The following is a 23,383-nucleotide window of genomic DNA, read 5'->3' as shown; positions in this document are numbered from 1 at the left end:
AGTTATTAGTAGTAACTTATTATTAATGAACAGTTTTATTTCCGAAATTTGATTTATAGATTAAAATATTCTAAATGATAATCTACATAGGAATATAAAATTAAATATGATTTTAAAATGTAAATAACTCATTTTTTCCCCAAAAATACTGTATTTAACAACTTGGGATTATATAAAAGAAATTTTATAAAAATACGTTAGTATTTTCTGAAATAATTGATTACCTACTCCTTATAGACTGTTGACAATATTTTAAAATCTGGTGGTTGATGATTTCTAAATTATAGATGACCATAATTTAAAAAAAAAGTGCACAAAGAATGTAATAGTATATAGGATTTTATAAATTTTTACTGATAGAATGGTTCTTGATTATAATAACAATTTATCATTATAATTAGTTGTATAAGTTATAAACGTATGACTAATTTGATACGTAATTATTGTTGTTAACACATTTTTGATCCAATACATATTATTACAGTATTACAAAAAATACTTGTAAAATGATCAAATTTTTATTTTATGTCATTGCATGTTTTTCATATTTTATAAAATCGGTTTAAGTAAATTATGGGTCGCAAGTTTTTTAGTTGTCGTTATTTAACTGTTGTTGGTTTATGAAATAAGTTCTTACAGCTTTGTGTCATGTTAATAAAATGAAATTCATTTAATTTAACTTAAATATTTTACTTAAAAGTATAAGTTATACGTTTTTCTTAAAAACCGCATAGTAATAAAATTGTATATTGGAGACTGAATGGGCGTTACTCACACGTAGTATTTCCGCGGTAAATCGTGATAGCCTCAAGGTGTATAAAAAGGAACACAACGAACCTCCTGTGTAGTATAATGTCCATACCTGTATTAAATACATAAAGTAAAACTGAAACCGTCACAACAAGTATACCTACTCTATTAAATAACTTATTGGTGCAACGTGGTGTAGAATATGAAAGTAAAAGCTGACTTATAGTAAAATAACGGATTGGAATACATAGTATACTATATGTGCTGACGAGACCCCGGAACTCTTTAGGCCTTCTCACTCAGGAAGATATAAGATATGAAATTATTTCTATAAATATATGTACATATTATGTAAGAAGACATTTTTGACATAAAATATTCATACAATTATTTATTTTATAGTTATGATTGTATTATACATAAGTAATATTTATTAGGTGTATATCACCCAAATATTATGTAAAGAATTAGTATTACCTGTACAATGTATAAATTTTTTTTTAAATATCGTAATCATTTAATAGTATTAATTTCATTTATCATTGATTTTGTTTTGTCTATTTCTTAATTTAACTATAAACATTACATGTTTGCATTTTTAAGTAATTATAATTTAATTTATTTAAGCGTTTAATTTTTCTAAGAATATAATATATTATAATAAATAGAAAATCTTTTAAAAGTAAGCAATCATTATTTCGACAATTATATAATTTTTTCTCATTTTATTCTACATTAAAAGCATTAAAAAACTAGTTGTTTACAAAAATTATATTTTTTTTATTGCTAGCATTTTATGTATTTTATTTTTATTTTTTAAATTTACAAGCAAAATATTTTTTTGAGAATTTTGTTCTGCGATAATCGAATTTTAAACCAGTACCTAGTTATTAAATCGAATTTATAAGCATTAAGTATAGTTAAGTGAAGTAGTAGACTAATTATTTTGCAGAGTACCCATGTGTTAATGTACTTAGATTAACTAAATTTTAAATGCTTTTTAAGTTGTGCGCTTTTAAATAATTACGTAACTATTAATTTTTTCAAATAACTAATGATGTTCATTTGACATAATTTATAAAATAGGAACAATATATTCATAATATATTAGTAATCTTCGAAAGTAACTTAATAATTAAATATTATTTTCAAATATTCATTCTTCTTCTTCTCCTTCTGTATTCCACTATTAAAATCATACTGCCAAACATTATTCTTGTCACTTTTTGGGGTGTATACAATTAACATGCATTACATTAGCATTTAGACTATAGCTAGTGGAGTGAAATGGTTCTCAAAAAGTGTTAGATTATTCGTATTATGACTAGGAATTAAAAAAATTTAAATTGGTCAGTAGATTAGGGTAATACATTTTTCCATTAATTAATTTAAAACGAAGCAGAGATCCTTTAACCTTATTTGTCTTGTTTCTAATGATTTGAGGTTTAAGTAAGTAAATAATGACTTGTAGGAATAAAGTTGTTGTATAACGTTATTGTTCCTATTCATATTTAGCATTACTCACACTGCAATTACGATTATTGCGATAAATGTGAAATGAGATAAAATTTGTTGTATATATACCACATTATAAAGCATGAATTTAAACCAGTAATAATTAACAAAAGTATATAATTTTTGAAAACAAATTTTTTTTTAAATTTCAACCAAAAATGTTTATTTTTTATCATTTTTTTTCACGGAATTTGAGTCTTAATAACGAATTGGTGAGTCTTATTACCGAATTTTTTATAATATATTAGGATGCATCCGGACCGTTCCAGACGATTTTGAGTTTATTAAGAGATTAAACCTTATATCCGTAATTCTTATAAGCGGCGTCTGCTGTATAATTTAATAATTGTGTTAATGATGTACATATTTTTGAGGTTTGATTTTTATGATTCACAACAAATAAAATGTATGGATTTATTTATTTGATTTACCATTGTGAATCATAATGTTATTAATCTATTTAAATTCTATAACCATTTCATACACTTTTGTTTGTTTGTTAATTTGTACGTTATTAAATTATAAATAGTTTGTTATTATTTATGTATATATTTAGTCTTTTTAATTCGTAATTTCCCGTAAAATATTATTTAAAATAACAGATGAGTTTTCATTAAATTGAACAAATATAAGTAATAATGAAACGTCAATACGATTTAATATTATATATATTCTATTTTTTCCTACATTATAATAATTTTAGGCAGATAAATAATACAATTTACCGGTGAAAGTCGCATCACTAGATAATATTGCTATTTTACATTAAAAAGAATATGCCAGAAAATCATATGTATGATGAGGAGCATACAATCGATTTCAACTCATCATTTATTTTTGGCAACCGTTTAAATGGTGTTACAATTCTATCGTGATGATTATTCTTAAAACGTATTTGTTTTCACTTGGCAAAATTTCACAAAATATTTATTACGAATAAAATAGTAATGTGGCATTAACCTCAATAATAAAATTTAAATTTTGGTTAGTGTTTCATATTATAATTACGTCATTGAATTTCTTAAGCAATTTTGTATAATTTGCAGGCATCTAAAATGTATGTATTTAGTGTACGTGATACATTAATAAGTATTTAATTTATTTTATAATACAGTAATAGTCTATGTTTAAAATAATTATATTAAAACAATACATAATAATATTATATATAAATTTTCCTATTATTTATTATTATGCCTTGTCTGTAAAAACGCTTTTTTTGTTTTATGTTAATTTATTATAATGTGCAATTATAGAAATTGAGTATAGATTATTTTTGGGTATGATAAAATTATATTATTTTTTGTTGTTTTATTGCTTTTAACTGGGATATTATCACAAACCACGAAGGTACCTACTAAAAAAATATTAATGGTGTAATATAATACAGTTATATTTGCATCTATTATTGTATGAGTATTTAAAAATTATAGATTTTATTTTAATATATCTTATTTTTAACCAACTATAAGTCTAATTAGCGTCTCAAATACAGATTAAATTATTGAACTTTTTATTTAGTTATACCTACTTAAAAAATGTAAATAACAAACAAAAACCTGTTTTTTTTTTTATTGTTGTTAAGAATGTTATTACTGAGTTATACTGTTAGAAGTGTTTTACAATGAAAGAAAAAATAGCAGGAAACCAGTTTTGTCTGCTTCTTTTTGTATCAGACTCGGAGAACCGTTATGCAACATTTAGATTCACATTTACTAAATCAAGTGTTCAATATGATATGACTATATAAGATATATGGATAGGTGGTAATAATAATAGGACAGTACGATAAATTAGCTTTAAACAAGGCTCCGTTTTAATTGATTCTAAATTAAACTATAGATAATTAATAACTTTGATTAGCTAATGTTTTTTATGTTAATATATTTTAAACTAAATTAAAATCTAATTTATTTGTAAAAGTCTATTAAAAATTAAATTATTGTTACATTTAAGATCGATGAAATTATATTTATCGATTAAATTTGTTTTAAAAATATGCTTGAAGTTTTTTGAGATCGTATTTACATATATTTTAGATCAGTATAATGAAATGATTAATTTGTATTCTTTACTTTTAGAATATATCTTGTATTGCAATATTTGATGTTATACCTTTGTGATATTACTTTATTAATATAATTGTAGTTATTATTTTAAAATTATGTTTAAAGCTTATTATTTATTACATTTATAAAGTACTAATATCATTATAAAACTTAAATGTTTGCATTTATAATCAGAACTGTTATTTTAGTTTAAATGCATAATTCAAGTATAATATCATAACAAAGTTAATAGATATTTATAATTTTGACTTGTCTAAATTACGGTTTTCAATTTTTTTTTAACTGTGAGATTTCTAAATTTTAAAATTTTGTGAATTTTTATAGAATAGGATTGTCCTTGAAAGTTATTTCAAAAATAAATATATCTACTAAAGAAAAGTAAAACACTGAATATTAATACCTCTCGTTTCCTTTCTCCTGTTCTAAATAAAAAATAATGTAGGTATTATTATTATTACGGTTAAATAAAACTATTTAAATAATACATACATTTATATTATCTGTTATTGTTTTGATACTTATTAGATTTTAATATTTAAATTTAAACTTTATAATTAGATATTATTATTTTCATTTTATTTTTACGACGAAATTTTCGTAAATTTAGGTCTTCTATTATCTTACTCTATGGTCTACACTATAGCTATGTCTACATTATTATTTGTTGCGTTTTTACTATGCTTAGAGTCGGCTGTTGTTATCCAATTTATATGGTTGTTATTTACATTTTTTTTTCTTTACATTGAATTAATAGTGCCAAAACAAAACTGGTTGCACATTTATAATAAGTTAAGACATGTGGGATAATAATAACGATTATAAAATTGTCATGCGCAAATATTTTATGTTTGGAAATATCCGTAGTTAATATGCATCATAATTGATAAATCTTAAGTTTATTTTTTTATAACTGTCAATCATAATCTTTCATAGTAAAATTTAAAATATTTCATATTATTAACATATTTTTTATGTTTTTATTTGTTCCGATATTGTTTTGAAATGTTATCATTTATTTTAAAATTGCTATTTTGTATAACATTTGTATAGATTTTAAAATGTCTACCTACTCATATAATATGAATATTAAATTTAGTTTCTGAAGTTTTGCTTTTTTTTTAATATAACTATTTATATTATATATACACAACTACATGAGTTATTGTTTATTTTTATAGTTTGTATTCACTGTTCAATGTTTATGTAGCACATTGATGGGTGGTAATATTTATTCAGTATACATGGTTTTTACATGTTATATTAATATTTAATTACCTTTTTAGTTAAAATTTCTTTTAAAGTGGGTACCACCTATTGAATTTAATTTAGACTACTTTCTTATTATTTTTTTACTAAAAACCATAATTTTTCGCAAGGCTTGACCGCTTCTGATTGTGATTTATATTGATTATTATAACAAATTCATATAATACCTCAAAGTGAAAATGAATTAAATAATAAATATCACTGATCATTCATCTTTTTGATGTATCGTTAATTATTATTCATTGTGCTTTCTTTCTTAAATTACAACCATGATTCGTAAACCATTGTTCTTACAGAAAAAAATAGTCTTTCGGAATAGTTGCTTAGAAATAACGTATTATATATTGTTTTTTTCCATAGAATACCAAATTTGTTGTTTCCGGATATACATTGTTCTCGTTCTTGATTACTTCATTAAATTAAACGTTTCCTATGGTGTATACTACAATAATAAGTAATATTGTTACATAATTTTTTTTGTTTTACAACATTTCTATTTAAATTGGATGCATGTAGAATAACAGCAATTGACACTATCGATATCTATAATTTTCGTTACTATAACTTTGAATAATAAACAATAATAGTTGTCAATTGTATCATTACACGTTTTATAATATCTAGTAAAAACTAAAAATCACATAAAAAAAAAAAAAACTATTCAGTTATCATTGATTATATTTAGAGTTATAAATTATATATTTTGTTTGTTAGCTTTGTATCTGAGCAATAATTTTTATTTCAATTAATTTTATCTCTTATTGTTTGGTATATAGTAGAAGTTATGTTCCAATAGTTTCATTAAGTCAGTTTTTATAAATGTTGTGCTTAAATTATTTTGTAGTTTTCCTTAGAGCTTAGAGCAAAAAAAAAGTTATAGCGATAAAAATAATGAAATTTTTTTGTAAAATGATTTAACAACCTAAATAATTTAAAGTTATATTATTTTTGCTGCAATTTAGAAAAGCATGTGTAACCGACCCGGGAGTAACAATTTTAGATCACAATTTTTTTTAAGGAAAGCTTAAAGTGCGGTTTTTATATTACTTTAATTCTTTTATTTTCAACTAAATTGTATGTATTCTTTTGCTTTCCTTGATAGCCAACTCTCATTAGTAATATAAGAAATGAATCTATACAATAATTTAATTTAGCCAAGTATATTCGATAAATGATTAACTTTAGCGTGTGCAAAACACTCCCACTTAACAAAACTAGATTACTTTATGTAATCAGATTCATACTCAAGAAATAGTGAAAATACTCAATACATTTATTCTTCCATAAGTTACACTTATAAACTCTTGTATTAATACTCAATATTTGGGGCTCCATGAAAAAATATATATAACAATACTTCAAATTCAGAAGTCTTTAAAATCATATCAATCTTCACATTAAAAGCTTGCTATCAATTATTTTCTCCAAAATCCGCTCAAAGTCTCAAAAGGCAATTGCTATAAGACCTATTTTCAATAAAACACTTAAGTACTAATACCCCTTATTAAACTCAAGCCCAAGTGTCGTCACTGTATGGTTCTTATCATACGCAATACGACCTATTAATTATTATTCTATATCCTATTATTGTATTACATGTATAGACTGTATAACTTCCTTTAATCAAAAGTTTAAAGAAATAAATGTATTAGAATGTATACATTTAATCTGTATTTTATATTATTTTATATTAGTGTATATTTGATGGGAAAAATTAAACATATCGGGTAAAATATGTTGATTCAGAAGTAACTGAGAACAACTCTATATTGATGAAACTTGTTTTATTCAGATTTTTACGTTATAATTATTGTTTATTAATTTATTATAAATTATTAGATAGATTTTTAATTTCATTAAATTCGAACATAATATACATTATAATTGAATTGATTATTGTAGAAACATCACGAGTCAATTATTTAAAACATTTGGATAGCTGATAAAAACTGTATAAATATTTTTGAAAATTCAAAATTCAAAAAATACTTATCAAATCATCATTTACTGATTATGTAAAATTTGCGTGTAAAAATAATTTAAAGCGCACTTATTATTGACTTTCATAGTTTTCTGATTTGTTACGTTTTTTCAACCAACGAAACTATAGCAAATAAAAAATTGTTTTATCACATAGAAAATTATCCTTTGTTAACAATTATAAGTCCACATTATTATATTATAAATGCCTAGTATATTATTAAATTTTAATATTATTGCAATAGAAAAATTACATATTTTCATTTATTATTCTATATAAACCCAATTCAAAATTTTATTCTAAAATAAATTGATTATTTTAGAAAGAGCTACAGATACCAATTTTTTTATATCATTCGTTTTATTTGAATTTATTGGTAAAATCTCTTTATAATTTTTTTATTGGTATTAAAATATGGTTTATCCCAGATAGTATCAACCATAAATTATGTTTATTGAAACTATTAATATTACGCTAGTTGCTACCATCCTTTTCTTATAAATGTAGTGAAAAAATTATATATTAAAAGATACTTTTTACTCATATGGAATTGATTTTTTTGAAGACTACCGAATTGTAGTTTTATTATAGTATTTCATTATAGTTTAAAATCGAAAATTTTTTACCGTGTTATATGTTGGACTTGAATTTTTTTTTATTAATAGACAGTATTATTAACTTAAGATGTTTGCATATAGTATAATTTCAGTCAATTTTTCTTAATCTATATTTAATATGCTAACATTTCTATTACGATCTGGGAATGAATGTCCTTTATCAGATTTTTTAGTTGTAATTTTACAGATGAAAACAGTATTGCTTAAAATGTTTTTACATTCAATAAATTGCAAAACACATGACTTTTGATTGAAAAAAATAATTTTTGTATAATTAAATTCAAGAATTTATTTATGTAATTTTTTTTTGTTGCGTATAGAAACTTTTTTGACAAATTGATGGTATATTAGATGTGCAAAGGTACATAAAGGTAGTTTTTTTTTTTTTAATTGAACAAAGTAATAAACTTATTCAAAACACTTTAATTATCTACCAACGTTTAAAAAAATATTTTTCTCATATAATTTCTAGTTAATAAAACTACGTTAAAAAAAATATTATATTTTTAGTTTTTTAAGTTTTATTTTTTTTTGAATAAAAGCAATATACATTGTTAATTTCATATTATAAAGCAGAATTTTCAGAGTATTTTGATATATAAAAACAGAAATTTGGACAAGTAGTTTATGAGTTATAAGTATTTTATGTTATGATGATGGGAGTTGTGGTAAATCAAAATTTTATAGGAAAAACTCCATATGTAAAATTACACTCTGCTCAGAATATGAAAATAAAAATGTGTGTTATCATTTAAAAAAGTATAAAACTCAAAAATTGTAACGATAAAAAATATTAAAAATATATATTAAAAAAAAAAAAAAAAAAAAAAAATGTTTTATTCTGACTGGAAATTATGAAAGAAAAATATTTTTAAAAACATTAATTGGTAATGAAATGATGAATGTTCTCTGATAAAAAAAAATCGTCCTGTATAAATATGTACTTTGAACGATCAAAAATATATTTACCTTGGAAATATTAAATATATTTGAGTTGTATCGCCATCATTAATAATCAATATGTATAAGTTCTTAATTTTTTACGTAGATCTTGAACATTAAATAAATATAGAATATTTTACCACAGTGACAGTAGTTTCCCTAGTAGTTATTTATGTATACTATATACTTGATTTACTGATATAAATATGATATAATATACTATAATATTGTAACGTTATGTGTTTATTATTATTATTATTTCCTAAAAAATGTATTGTTACATTTTTAATTTAGCAAACAAATAATGTCAAGTTTAAAATAATAGTAATTTGGAACTGTTGACCATATCTATTATTAAACCTACCTATTCTATCAAATTATATAAGTTTTACGATGAATGTGATTTTTAATCTTAATAAATCATACTAGTTTACGGATAAAATATATATATTTTTGTAGATAGTTTTTTCTTACACTATTTTACCGGAAATATTGTTCTGCCAGTTGAGCATGAAATTCAATTATTTATGTGTAAAAAAATCAGTATTCCCAATGGTTATGAAGTATGTGTTTCTTAGTCTATGAAATAATTTATATGTTGTAGACAAAACCATTGTATAATATTCAAATAGTGAACGTATTATATGACTTATTGTGGGGAGTTGGATTTAGGTGTGAATACGAAATACGAATTATATGTAAAAAAATTTAGTTATGAGTAAGCAACTTTTGAGTAGTAAAAATAATAGGTAAATATGTTCGCGTCTTAGTCTTATTAATTGCATTAACATAATAATTCCTAAAAAAAAAAAAAAAAAGGACGCGCTTTAATTTTATTAACTTTTACTTCAGTTTATTTAAACCGTGATTGAGTGTAAACTATAAGTTATCGATCATTTAAATTGTATTATATTAAATAAGGAGTTTGTTTACACGATGTATGTTAATACGAATATATTGTATAGGGCGTGCATTCAGAAAACGTAAACATTTACTTTTATAACATATATGACTCTTTTTGGTTTGATTTTACATAATTTATACAAAATATTCAGTATAATCGTATACAAACAAAGGATATCATACAGTTCATAAAAATGTTAATGATACATTTTTTAATTTATTATAAAATGTGTAAGTTTATATTTTATATTTATACTATTATTAGAGGAAAATCCCCTTAATTATTTAATAATTAATGTGTTTTACGTACTACATACGTAAATAAATAATATATGTTATCAAACGTCTTTACTACTCTAGCTGACTTAGGACGTAGTCCTATCAGAAGATTTCGAGAAATCCTATGACGAAAAATAATTACGCATAAAGCCTATCAAATCTTATTATTTTTTTTTCTATATTTACTAATTTTTTATTTATTGTTTCTGCTCACCAAAATTAATATTACTTATAATCTTTAATATAAACAAATAGCTACCATATATTAAAATGTAAAAAATTATCAAACTTACGAGTATAGTGTAACATGATATGTTGAAAAAATTTAAAATGAAATATTATGTATTTTATAGTTATTGAAGTTTTAATTATATTTGTATACTTATATTATTAATAATTATATTTTCATTTTTGTAAATATTTCAAATACGTGCGTTTCCACTTAAATAAAGATTTTATTAAAATGGTAAGCCATTAATGATTAACATAAATTATAAATTATTGGGTATTTAATATTTACGAAACCTTTTTTGAAAACAATTTAGGCTTATCTATGGTAGCCAATGTTTGTCTAATTTAAATTAGGTTAATATTTTTGGAAAAAAACTTTTCATTCTTTATAACGAAGGTTGAATATAGATAAATGAATTTAAAACTATTTTTAAAATTTAAAAATTACTATTGTTTCTCAATATTTTCTCACCGAAGTAATGATTTCTTCTTTGCTAACCATAACTATCTACACATTATATTATAGGAATAACAATAGTCAATTAAATTCGTGTCCAATAAATGAATCTTACAACATTCAATCTGCACGTGATGAATCTCCGTATAACGGTTTGTAATGGACAATTGAAAAATTGCGTAATTGTATGGCATAGTTCCAGAAGGTACACGACCGAATAAATTAATTTTGAGTCTAAATCACGTTGATAGAAAATTGTTTATTTCTTATTTTATTAATTCATTAGTATTGAACTTTTTATTCATTGAAATAATAATAATGATAAAAAAACATGGTTATATATTATTTTCATACTTTTAATTGTTATAAATCTCCATAATTCTTATCAGGATTTTATTAGTAAAATCTATTCCTATAAACCAACATTTCTATGTAAAACAAAAAATAAATAAATATCAAATATCAAATAAAAATATATGCGTCATTTATAGTAATATGTCATTCCATTTATAATATTTATAAATAATTATTTGAAAATTCAGTTCTAAAATTAATTTATAGCGTGATTTTTTTATACTGGTTCGCTTATTATCTAAAAAAAGTATTTATTTTTTTTTTTATCTCTCATAACTTGTCTTAAAAAAATTCAATATTTGGGGTACACATTTCAGTATGTGAGTCTTTGACTATTTTCCAATGAATAGTTTGGTTCCATTTTTTAGAATCTTAATTCACAGATTTTATAAAAAATAATAAATTTAATATACTTTTTACACTCTAGCTGTTCTATTTTATTACTCATCATAGATAACGATTTAATTTTGTTTAAATATCAAATTGTATTGTTTTTTCAGTCTTGACGTAATGTCAAATAAATAATGATATAATTTACATATATTATTTCATTACTAATAAATAATATCACGACAGACATGTCACAATTTCTGACTTAATTTTAGAGTAATTTATAGGTAAAAACAAATTATCATTATAAAAATATACACGTAATATGTGTATATTAGACACGGTTCGGTGGAGCATTACGTATAGGAAGTCAACAATGTAACTAAATAAAGTTTCAACTAGTGTATTTCCAGTCTCCATCAATTAGTTTCAATCACATATACAATATGATCCCAAATTCACATAGTTATTGCAATTCATGTATATATAGTGTATATATATATATTATATATACATATATACACATACATTATATATGCAGAGATACATTACATAGTATCCATTTATGTACCTATAGAGTTTATTAGTTTCATGTTTTATTTTTTCAACTTAAAAATAACAAACTTATTAGTTATTATATAAATTAAATGTATTTTACTAGAAATATTAACAAAGTATTATACTCTTTAATGGTCTATTTTCAAACATTTTTATTATTTAAATTCCAACAATATTTTGTTATAAGTATTACTTATTATATTTAAAATATAATTGCCTGAAAATGATTTTTAGTAAGCTGGTTATTTATTTTAAGTTTTTTCAAAATTTGGTTATTTTTAACTGTAATAATAAACTGTTATTTTTAATAAATATAATAGGCAATAGCATTCAATACATAATAAGATGAAAGTAACTTTGAATAATTTTTCATTATTGTTATGTATAGCTATTATAGGGGGTCAAGTGCAACGCACGAAATACGATTATTGTCGAATTTGTATTATTGACCACAATATTAACTAATAGCTATGAAATTATAAAAAAAAAAAATGCTTTTTTTTTAATAGTATTAAATTTTTGATTTCTAAAAAATAATATAAACAATAAGCTAGGTAAAACCATGACTATTTATATTAATACACAATTTCACGGATTACCTCAAAGCGTTACTAATATGAACATAATATTTATATATTTATCCACTTATAGAATAGTTCAATTTAATACTTTATCAACTAATTTTTATGCTTTAACAGTCATAATTAAATTAAATTAATAAGAATTAGTGTATTGAAAGGGTTTTATGTTACACTTATCACGTTTATATGCTATCATTAATGCACATTAGATAAGTTTATTCAATAGTCAGGTGTAATAAAAAAACTTTTTTAATTTGCATTGTAGGCTAATGCGCATTGGTCATTGATTATAGATATTTTATTATTATTATTTACTATATATATATTACATATTATTTAATTAACATGGTAACTAAGTGCTTGCTGATACCGTGTTTTTACTTATTGGTATTTTTCATTTACAATATTTTACTTATCACGTAAAACTCGATTTAAAGTTAAAATATTAAAAAACCAAAAATAAAAATTGTTAATGATGTTACTTTAAAATTTAATAATAGGTTTAAATTCACTCTTATATTATGAATAATAAAACTAAACGTAAACTGTTAAACGCAAATTTACTTGTTACGCACTTGTATTATAGGATCAAGTAATCATATTGTAGCATTTTTATAAATTAAAAATTTCATTTTATTAGATATAAATATTGAATACAATACAAGCACTAGTTGGTCCATAGTGCCGTAGTGGTAGGTGTATGCAATAGAGTATTAGGTAACCGGGTGTGCATACATAATATAATTATAATATTATGCTCCCGGACCGTTCATGTAACATAATTATGTAAATATATATATATATCATGTATGCAATTATTAAAATTATATTTATTATATTTATAATCTATTTTATATTTTGGATATAATTATTATCAAACTTAATTCAAGTGGTTAAAAATTAGTAAACTACACGAAATTACAAAACTGAATTGTATTTCAATTAACTACTTATATAGCAATCGTTTCTTACATACAGTATTGTGTTTGTTCTATGAATAAATATTATATAATTTAATTTATAAAAAGCAGATTAAATAAAAATGTAATTTGAGTACATAATACACTATATATGATTTAGATATAATGAAGTCGCACAATGCTGTAGTATATATAAATAGTGTATTTTAATAACAATTTACCTATAAGTATAGAAAAATAACAATTTTTTATTAATTCTACTCACATAATAATATTTATTAAATAACATAGTTTGTATTGTTATAGTTCAAAATATTGTAATATCAACTTTCTGATATTATATGGCAGATATAAAATTGCAGTAACGATACTTTTAATTACTTGATTTAATTTATGGAAGTGTAAGCACCTCTACCTATTTAAAAACATTATAATTCCAGAAATTTGTTTTTCATAGAAATACGCTGGATTCAATAAAACTACAAAATACTTATATCTATTAGATTTTGATTGGAGCGATGAATATAATGGTTTTTACTACAGAAATATTTTTTATTTTTTTAATGAGATATTTAAATGAGATTATGAGAATGAACGATCTTTTTAATGATTTTAATTAGTTTGTTGCAATATAAAAAAATATTATTCAAAGACATTTTCTTTATATTTTATAACTGTCAAAATATTTAAATAAATTTTAAGCTATTAAGACCACTAATCTATAAATTCTTAGCAGTTTACAGTTGGTACAGATTTATAAGTTAATAACATTCATAATGTATTATATAATGTTTATTTACTAAGTTACTATATCACTAATAGAAATGGAATATTTTATTATTGATATAAACTAAATGATATCCTTAGAAATAATAGGAATAGTATAGACTGATGAGACGTCTTCACATCTGAATTCGTAGGTATGCGATAATTTGTTAATGAATTCCAATTGAACACAATAGTACTCTCAGAGTTTACTCAATGACGAGATACACTCGAGACCTGCTGTGACTTCCCTAGTTTTTTTTTTATTATTAATCTGTAATTAATCTACCTTGACTGCAATTCTGCATAAGCAATAGGAAATAAATACGCAGATTAAAGAAATCTTTCTGTTAGATTATACATTTTTTATTTTACTTAGCTACCAAATATCGAAATATTATGCGACATGAGATTTCTTTTTTTTTTTGTTTTGTTTATTGTATTGTATAATTTGGGTCCTTTAAATTTAACTCCTAATTAGATACCTGTATATTTATTTAATTTCTAAAACGGTTCTGTGAAAATGTATTTGCTTGTTTTCGTAATGTATTAAAAAATAATATATAATCCATTATTAAACCCAATATCTATTAAAACAGACGGTATAAACTTATGTACCTATAACTAATATTATAATACTAAGATGGCTTATAAGGTTATTAAAATAATTAATATGTAGTGTATTAGTATACGCCTATAATATTGTTTTTATTTAAAATAATGCTCAAGTAATTTTTAAATGAAATCATTTTCATAAGCTTTAAATTCTGAATATATTGGTTTTACTATGGTATACTTGTTTTTTTTACATTTATGTTTATTTGTTTTGTGCTTGTAGAGAAGATATACCTTTTGGAATAGTAAACATGCTTAAATTTTCTACTTTGTGGCTAAATTACGTTAGAAAATTGAATCTAGTTGGTACTTTGAGAGGTAAAAGTAAAAAAAAATCTCACTACTTTTAAGAATAATCATGTAATAGTTATATGTAAAATTTGTTATGTTCGGTTAAAATTTTTGAAAATATATTATAAGGTTCCACATAATTCATTCTTATAGAAATTTAAAAATATTTAAAATACATGTCATTAATCATTATACATTATACATTTGGTATTTAACTTTTTAAGAAATTGGATACTTAAATAAAAAATAAAAATTTTAACTATTTTGTTATAATTTATAAAATATTATTTATAGGAATTTATTACTTCTTAGTACTGGGTATATTATTATTTATTATACATAATTATATTTTTTAAGTGATGTAAAATAATCTTACGATAATAGTTATATAATCTTGCAATTTGTTTTTGGTACCAATTATTTATTAACTTATACTGCGTAATATAAATAATAATATAGATATATAGATGTATAGTAACAAATTTCTTAAAACTATAGATTTACAGACCAACTGTCTCTGATCAAAATCGTTTTTCGTTAGTTATTTATTTAATTGTTTCATATTACCTAAGTGTTTTTACAATAAATTATTTTAAGTGATTATATTCACTGAATGAGATCATAGTATAGTTAATTATATAAATTGCTTTTTAATCATTATAAATTATGCTTAGTTATGTTAATACATATATTTTTTTATTCATTTTTTATTGTTATTGCAGGTAATACATGGAGTGCACATTGAATCACCTCACATAATGAGAAAAAGAAGTGTGAATCAGCCGCTGCGAATTCTTCTCTATTATGACGAGAGCGTGTACAGGTATATTATTATGATACTATACGTTTATTGTAATTAATGATCATCAAATCACTTACTAGTTACTTATATACAATTATTACGTTAAATTACAATGAATTTTTTGTATACACGACAAAAACGAGTTGTTGTTGTTTTTTTTATTATTATTATTCTTTATAGCATATTGTTATAAATTATAATGGCCTTACAATCTTGAGTTTTGACGTAATAATTTCTCAATGAAATACTTCATGATGAGCACGCATAGGTGCTATTTTGTATTTACCGACTAGTCGTGACGTTAGGATATTTAATTGACGATATATTGCAAACAGACGCTATGATCCATCTTTATCGTATTTGGTCTTTGATAGACCACAGAACATATATATATATCTTTCATTTTGTCTCAGAAGGTAATATTTCAATTTAATATTTATTCAAATAGCCTTGGTATATTCTATCATTTGAATATAGAATAGATTGAAACAGAATAATTTACATGTCGTCTTTAGATAAATCGTTTGTAAATACTATTAATCAAATTATTTCATATTTTAACATTTCGTTTTTCATAGAAGATATTTATGAAAAAAAAAAATGTAATTTTCGTACAATTATTTGATTCACGGTGAGTTCTTATTTTGCTATCGTTACATTTCACCAAATTTTTTTTTAATTAAATTTTTTTATTTAATTATACAAAACAGTTTTCAGTCAACAAAATTCGATAGAAAATTATATACATAATTAGTAGGTATACCTGTGACAAAATTATAAATGAATTAATTCAAAACAAAATTAATTTATTTATAAATAATTATTATAATAATAATGATTATATTAAGAAAAATAATTAACTGAATAATTTGGTAAAATTTAGGTAAAATTAGGTGTTGAATCGGGATACAGCTATCCTGTCTTATAAAAACTAAATTTAGTTTTTACTTTATTCCTGTTTCTTAAAATAAAATACAAGTACAAATGTAAAATATCCAAGATTAATACATCGTTATTTCTACTTATTGATATGATATTAATATTAATGTTAAATATAAAATTAATTAAATTAATGCTTGTAAGTGCTTATATTAATCGTATTTGTTATAATTAACACAGATCGCTTGTTTTTATAACCATCTATAAGTTGGATTTGTTTTAATGTGATTTAGGAATTTTTTTAATTAGTATCTAAAGCTTATTAGAATTTTATTAACTATGTCTAAATCTTGAAATTATTTACCATGTCCTTTGTTTATGAAGTATTCTCTAATTAATCTTATAGAGCTACACTGACACTTAACAAAAAAATGTTCATATGTTATCTAAAAACTAATGACATAATGGTGTGAACAAACTAAAAAGTATCATTCATCCAAGGTTGATTCGACATAATAATATTCTACTAATGTTTTTCTTATGGGTACATAGTTTTTATTCTATTAATAAGTTTTATTGCTAAAAAAAATTAAAGTTCATTAAATAGTAAGATTGCTGGTAATAACAAATAATAAATATCATGTGTGTATAGTGTATCCTAAATAAGATTAATACATGAAGTATCTTGTTAATTATTGAAAGGTTTATCTTATTTATTTTATAATTAACAATTTTGATTATTCTGTGTTAATATAATACATTATAATTTTAAATTTCACGTGTTAAAAAAAAATTATGGAATTATTATTAATTTTAAAATGTAACTTAATTGTCAACCATATGTCCATTAGCTTACTTATTATAGTCATTAATTTATAAAACTAGCTTGGAACAGATATTATTAATTTGCTATCTCAGTTCCTTGTTCTGTTAAACTAGGCAAAATAAATTCATATAAGGTGTCAAAAATGATTATAGGGCTGGATTTAGTGCTGTACCGACGATCAGCGCGTATTGTGCGCGCTGACGGTACGCGCTGATCATCGGTCGTCATGGAGCGTTTAGTGCTTAGCCGACGGCAAATTCGATCGGTTGTTGTATGTTATTTTGTTATTAATTAATTTAGTTAACTTTAACTTTTAAAATGAATCCATTCATTATTAACTCATTAATATGTGCGTATTATTTACGCAATCGACGGAATAAAAAAAGACGGAGAAGATATCACGTCCACCCAGTAATTGTAGACCGGCCAATTGAAGGGGAATTTTGTACGCTGTTTTCAAAATTACGAGATCACGAATCAAAATTTTTTGATTACTTCAAAATGTCTATTAAAAGTTTTGACGAGCTGCTTGCAAAACTTGAAGAATCTTTGAAGCGACAGAACACTTTTCGTATTCCTGTGTCACCATCAGAAAGATTGGCCGTGACTTTAAGGTAATTATTATATTTTAAAATAAAATTCAACAAATTTTAATTTAAAAAAAATTTTTGTTTATTAAAAAAGACATTAGAGATTAAAAGATAATAAAAAGACATTATATTATTTAGGTATACTTCATAATACAACATAATATTTTTTATTACAAATTCTGCATAGTAACAAAATCCTCTAAAGAATATGTTGAATCATCATCTAGTGCCTCCTCAAACTGTTGTGGTACTTCAGTTATATAAGATGTAGAAGCATCGGAATGTTGTGATTCTGAAGTTGAAAATGTATGTGATGTTCCCGGGCGGATTTCACTAGAATTACTAGATATTTCGATTGCTTTTTGTAGAACTGCAGAACGGAAAAGTAATTTTTGGTGGTTAGAAAAAGTTTTCATAATCGGCAAAAGTGAACAAAAAAATGACATGTCATCGTTTTGCATTAATTTTGTATTTTCTTTAAACATGTTCAACATTTCCCTATCAAAATTATCGTCTTCATTACGAGTTCTCTTTTTAAAACGTTTTGTTTGCATATTTTTCCGTTCAGCAGCAGTAGTTTGTTCTGGTTGGCAAAAGTTGGAGTCTTTGGACGTTGAAGGTAGAGCGTCATCATTGGTTGTCGGTTTGTTATTTGATTCATCCATTGTGCTCTGATTTTCTACAATTGAATCCTCAGTATCTATTACATGTTTTTTGTCTAGAAATTGCATACAATCAAAGTATACATATTTCTTTTTGTTACTACCTGCAGACCCAGACTTTGTGTTCTTCATTGTGGCTTTGCACCTAACGTAAGCGTCTCGTGCCGTCTTCCACCGCTGTTGTACATTCCTTTCTGTAAAATTATTAATTTGTTAATTTTTTATTTCAGGTATCTCGTAACTGGACAAAGATATAGTGATCTTTATTTTAGTTACCGTCTAGGTACGGCAACTATCGGTGGAATTATAAAAGAAGTATGTACAAATATTTGGGATCTATTTCATGAAGAATGCCTTTCGATTCCGAATACGACAGAAGGATGGCTTAAAATCGCTGCTGGCTTTGAAAATATAGCAAACTTTCCTAACTGCATCGGCAGTATTGACGGAAAGCACGTAAGAATAATCTGTCCTGAACACAGTGGAAGTTTGTTTTCAAACTATAAAAAATATTATTCTATTGTTCTGTTGGCCATGTGCGATTCCGATTATCGTTTCACCTATATACATGTAGGTGCATGTGGAACAGACTCAGACTCTACTATTTTTAAGGAAAGCACTTTATTTACGAAAATAAATAACGGAGAAATAAAATTACCTCCACCAAAACCACTACCTAATACTACAGAACCACTTCCATATATGATAATCGGCGATTCTGCATTTGGTATATCAAACAAAGTTTTAAGACCTTACGCACGAAGTAATTTGACAAAAAAAAAGAAGATTTTTAACTATAGAATAAGCCGTGCAAGGAGGTATATTGAGTCTACATTTGGAATAATGAGTAATAAATTCAATATATTTCATAGACCAATGAATACTGCATTGCCGAATACAATAACAATCGTAAAGGCTTGTTGCGTTTTGCATAACTTCATAAGAGAACGAGATGGTTACAGAGTAGAAGACACACTAACTGTTGAGGGGTTTCAAGAACTTCAACTCAATATGAACAATAATATTGTTAGAACAGGCGATATGATAAGGGATAAATTTGCCAATTATTTCGTTTCTCCTGATGGAAGTGTATCGTGGCAAGATGCTAGTATCTTTTAACTTTAATAATACAATCTACATTAATAATAATACCTTAATTATTAATAATTTATAATATATATATAAACAAATTGAGCTTTTTTTTAAATATTATTATACTTACATAACTAATTTACTCTAATAAAACTTTAATTAACTCATATAATAGAATTATGTTGTTTTTTAAATACTACAATAGGTACTATCGAATTGAATATAATTAGATTTTCATTAGTATATTTTTAATGATTATAAATAACATCTTTATTTACTTACCAATAACTTTTTTTTCATTATCAGACACATGGTCGAAATTTTGTACTATTGCTTGACAAACTTCGCGCCAAGCTTTTATTTTGGCATCACGGTCTTTGTACAATACACAAGATAGGTCCCATAATGGCGGTCGAAGATGCACCTCAGAAATAACACGCTCGGTATCGATGTTCATTTTTTGTTATAATTATATTAATATAATAAACAAATATAAACAATTTACAACACAATTACATAAAATAAAATGTTATTATTATTATTATTGCCTTAATAAAAATAAAATAAAAAGATTGTGTACGCGCGTACGGTCAGTTGGTCGTCAGCGTAGAACTAAACTCTTGCATTGCTAAAAATAGCTCGTCGGTCGACCGACGTACGCCCGACGGACGCGCTCGACCGACGGTCCTCGTCAGCGCGACGTAGCTGTACGCGCGTAGCAATTTATCAGTGATACACTGTAGTTGTTCATATGCATTCATTGATATAGCTACGTTCGACCGACGTCAGCGCTGATCGTCGGTCGAGCACTAAATCCAGCCTAGGTAATATTAGGTTTTTAATTTTATTGTTGTGCCTTACAACAATTTATAAAAACTGAATTATTCATTTTTAATAATTTTTAATTGAACGATATGATAAATACTTGCTTATATGTATTTATCAGTGTGTATTAAGTGTAATCTATTGTGAAATAATAAAACATACATTTTATAATTGTTTTATTACGTTACAATGTTTTAAAAACTATCTGTGAAGTAAATCGTATTTTTAATTTAAAATAGTGAAGACGTATAAAGTTTGGTATAATAAGTTTTTAGTTTGACAGGAATAATAAATTGTTGAATTATATAAACAATAAAATTCTAATTGGTTTTTAGACAATATTTTATTAAAAGCAGGCATTTATTTAACTGTTATAAGCAGATATATCCGCTTTTATTTGAAATTCTCTAAGAAATTTGTAAAATACCTCTTTTAATAATTTATCTATTAATTACTAAACTCTTAAACCTTAAATAGTTAAAAGATTTAATTTTCTATATAGTTAATAGTTATGGTTCTAGACTTGTTTTAAATCGATTTGTGTGGCTTGGCGTGGCGCGTTGGCTGCTACCAGTTGCGGAATGCGACTGAGAGTAAGTAACGGTCACAGCTACTAGCTCCCGGATGGGTGACCATTCGGGATCATAGTGGTTAAAAACCTTGCCACACATACACGTGTTTGCTATCAATCAAAAATACAACTTACCGTAACAACCTTACCCCTTACCATATTTCATAACCCCTACAAACAGGTAATGGCCCTAGTTGCCGGGCTTAAGTTCAATAAAAAAAAAAAGAAATCGATTTGTAATTTTAGGTATTGAGATTTTATTACTCAGTTCAATAGTTACTAATAATTTAATTTCTATATTCATTGGATTTTAAGAATCCTAATATATAATTTATGAGAAAATTACAATTTTAATAATATTATAGTCCTACATAGTATATATACTCATTAAAATATAACAAGCTTTTCTAAGAGTTGTTTTCGAATGTGATGATTTATCATGGTTTTCAAATGTATATATTTATCATATTTTTTTATTCACTGTTGTGCATTGATCATAAAAGCAAAACGATATTGTTGAAACCCTGATATCTGTATATTCATTATATTCTGAGTAGTTTTTTTATACGTAATATTGATTTATTAATTTATTTCGTCATTGATCTTTTTGTGTGTACATATCTCACCTATTATTTTTAATATCTTTAATTACGATGTACAATAGCTAAATCTATGTAGATATGACCAAGAAACTGAAATAATAATAAATAATATGGTAAACAATTTCAAGCATCTATGATCAATATTTTTTGAATAACAACTAAATAACTAAAATTGTAAAAATCTTCATTTTAGGTTTGAATATCCAATTTCCTTTGAAACTAAACTCACTACATTTATATGTTATAATTTATGCTAATGTATATATTTTTAATATTTTTTTATCATGCTGTAAAAACAACTTACAAGAAACTGTGTATTATATTTCCATACTATGTCTAAAATAGCCAATCAATTTTGAAAATTTTAATATAGATATGTTTTTAGGTTTGATACAACTTTTTTTTTTTTGTTACCGCGATAGATTTTTAGTTTTACTTAAAGTTTGTATTTATCTTAAATTTAAATTATAATGCAAATAGTTATAATCTTGCTTTACAGTATCTAGGTTTTCTCTAGCAACTGATGCACTAATAAATTACGTTACCACAGCAACCCATAAGTCTTATCTATAATTCAATGATTTTACATACAGTGATGAAAATATTAAATAGTGCGCTACGGCCCCTCCACCCATCTCACTGGAATAAAGTATTATTTTGATCAAATTTACTACTAGAAACTTCTAGCAAGATTAGGTTATGTTAAATTAATGATTTAACACTAATCGATTTATCAATATGAAGATAAAACCACATTTTCTTCTCTAAATTATTAAGATCGAAAAAACAAAAACCATCATTGTAAAAATAATGTCTATATCCTCACTTCATTCAGAATCTAAAATATACGTTATATACATTTCTCGAACATAAATATTGTGTCCTAAAATTTCATTAAGTAATTTATGTATGATTTTTCTTATAGCTGTACAATTGGTAAAATACGTACCTACTCTCATAGCTTATATTTTTATGTTTAATATAACATAATAATAATAATAATAATTAATATTGTTAAACTATTTTAGGTATGTGCTTATGTTTTTTTTTTTAAATCAGTAGAATTTTTCCAATACACTATCTGAAATTTGTTAAAGTTCTACGTCACTG

The 23,383-nt window shown here is 23.8% G+C and overlaps 3 protein-coding genes across 4 annotated transcripts in view; 2 read left to right on the top strand and 1 right to left on the bottom strand.

Annotated features, from left to right (window-relative positions):
* LOC112598224 (leishmanolysin-like peptidase) overlaps positions 1 to 23,383 on the top strand; it is a 62,994-nt gene that overhangs the window by 5,043 nt on the left and 34,568 nt on the right. The window contains exon 2 of the mRNA XM_025344624.1: positions 16,147 to 16,247. Within this exon, the coding sequence (XP_025200409.1) occupies positions 16,147 to 16,247 (101 nt within the window). The remainder of the gene's footprint in view (positions 1 to 16,146; positions 16,248 to 23,383) is intronic.
* LOC112598225 (protein ALP1-like) lies at positions 18,114 to 20,372 on the top strand. The gene is made up of 3 exons (XM_025344625.1): positions 18,114 to 18,202; positions 18,318 to 18,545; positions 19,414 to 20,372. Exons 2-3 carry the CDS (start codon positions 18,433 to 18,435, stop codon positions 20,300 to 20,302), a joined length of 1,002 nt encoding a protein of 333 aa, XP_025200410.1. The 5' UTR covers positions 18,114 to 18,202; positions 18,318 to 18,432; the 3' UTR covers positions 20,303 to 20,372.
* On the bottom strand, positions 18,667 to 21,089 carry LOC112598226. Of its 2 annotated transcripts, XM_025344627.1 has the most exons (3): positions 20,558 to 21,089; positions 19,288 to 19,377; positions 18,667 to 19,200 (listed from the first exon to the last, which is right to left on the bottom strand). In XM_025344627.1, the coding sequence occupies exons 1-3, from the start codon at positions 20,730 to 20,732 to the stop codon at positions 18,692 to 18,694; spliced, it is 774 nt and encodes a 257-aa protein (XP_025200412.1). In that variant the 5' UTR covers positions 20,733 to 21,089; the 3' UTR covers positions 18,667 to 18,691. The 2 variants fall into 2 exon arrangements, with proteins under 2 accessions (XP_025200412.1, XP_025200411.1); XM_025344626.1 differs by having other exon boundaries at positions 18,667 to 19,377.

This window comes from Melanaphis sacchari, unplaced genomic scaffold (assembly GCF_002803265.2).
Source record: "Melanaphis sacchari strain LSU unplaced genomic scaffold, SCAv2.0 Contig45_pilon_pilon, whole genome shotgun sequence".
Taxonomy (NCBI): Eukaryota; Metazoa; Arthropoda; class Insecta; order Hemiptera; family Aphididae; genus Melanaphis; species Melanaphis sacchari.
Note: the sequence above shows the minus strand (reverse complement) of the source record. Positions and strands in the feature narration are given on the sequence as shown.

Excerpts from the sequence above, each read along its gene's own strand:
- LOC112598225 (XM_025344625.1), top strand. The coding sequence starts at position 18,433 with ATGTCTATTAAAAGTTTTGACGAGCTGCTTGCAAAACTTGAAGAATCT. Across the intron at positions 18,546-19,413 it reads AGATTGGCCGTGACTTTAAG|GTATCTCGTAACTGGACAAA; the intron begins GTAATTATTATA and ends TTTTTATTTCAG.
- LOC112598226 (XM_025344626.1), bottom strand. The coding sequence starts at position 20,732 with ATGAACATCGATACCGAGCGTGTTATTTCTGAGGTGCATCTTCGACCG. Across the intron at positions 19,378-20,557 it reads TAATGAAAAAAAAGTTATTG|AAAGGAATGTACAACAGCGG; the intron begins GTAAGTAAATAA and ends ATAATTTTACAG.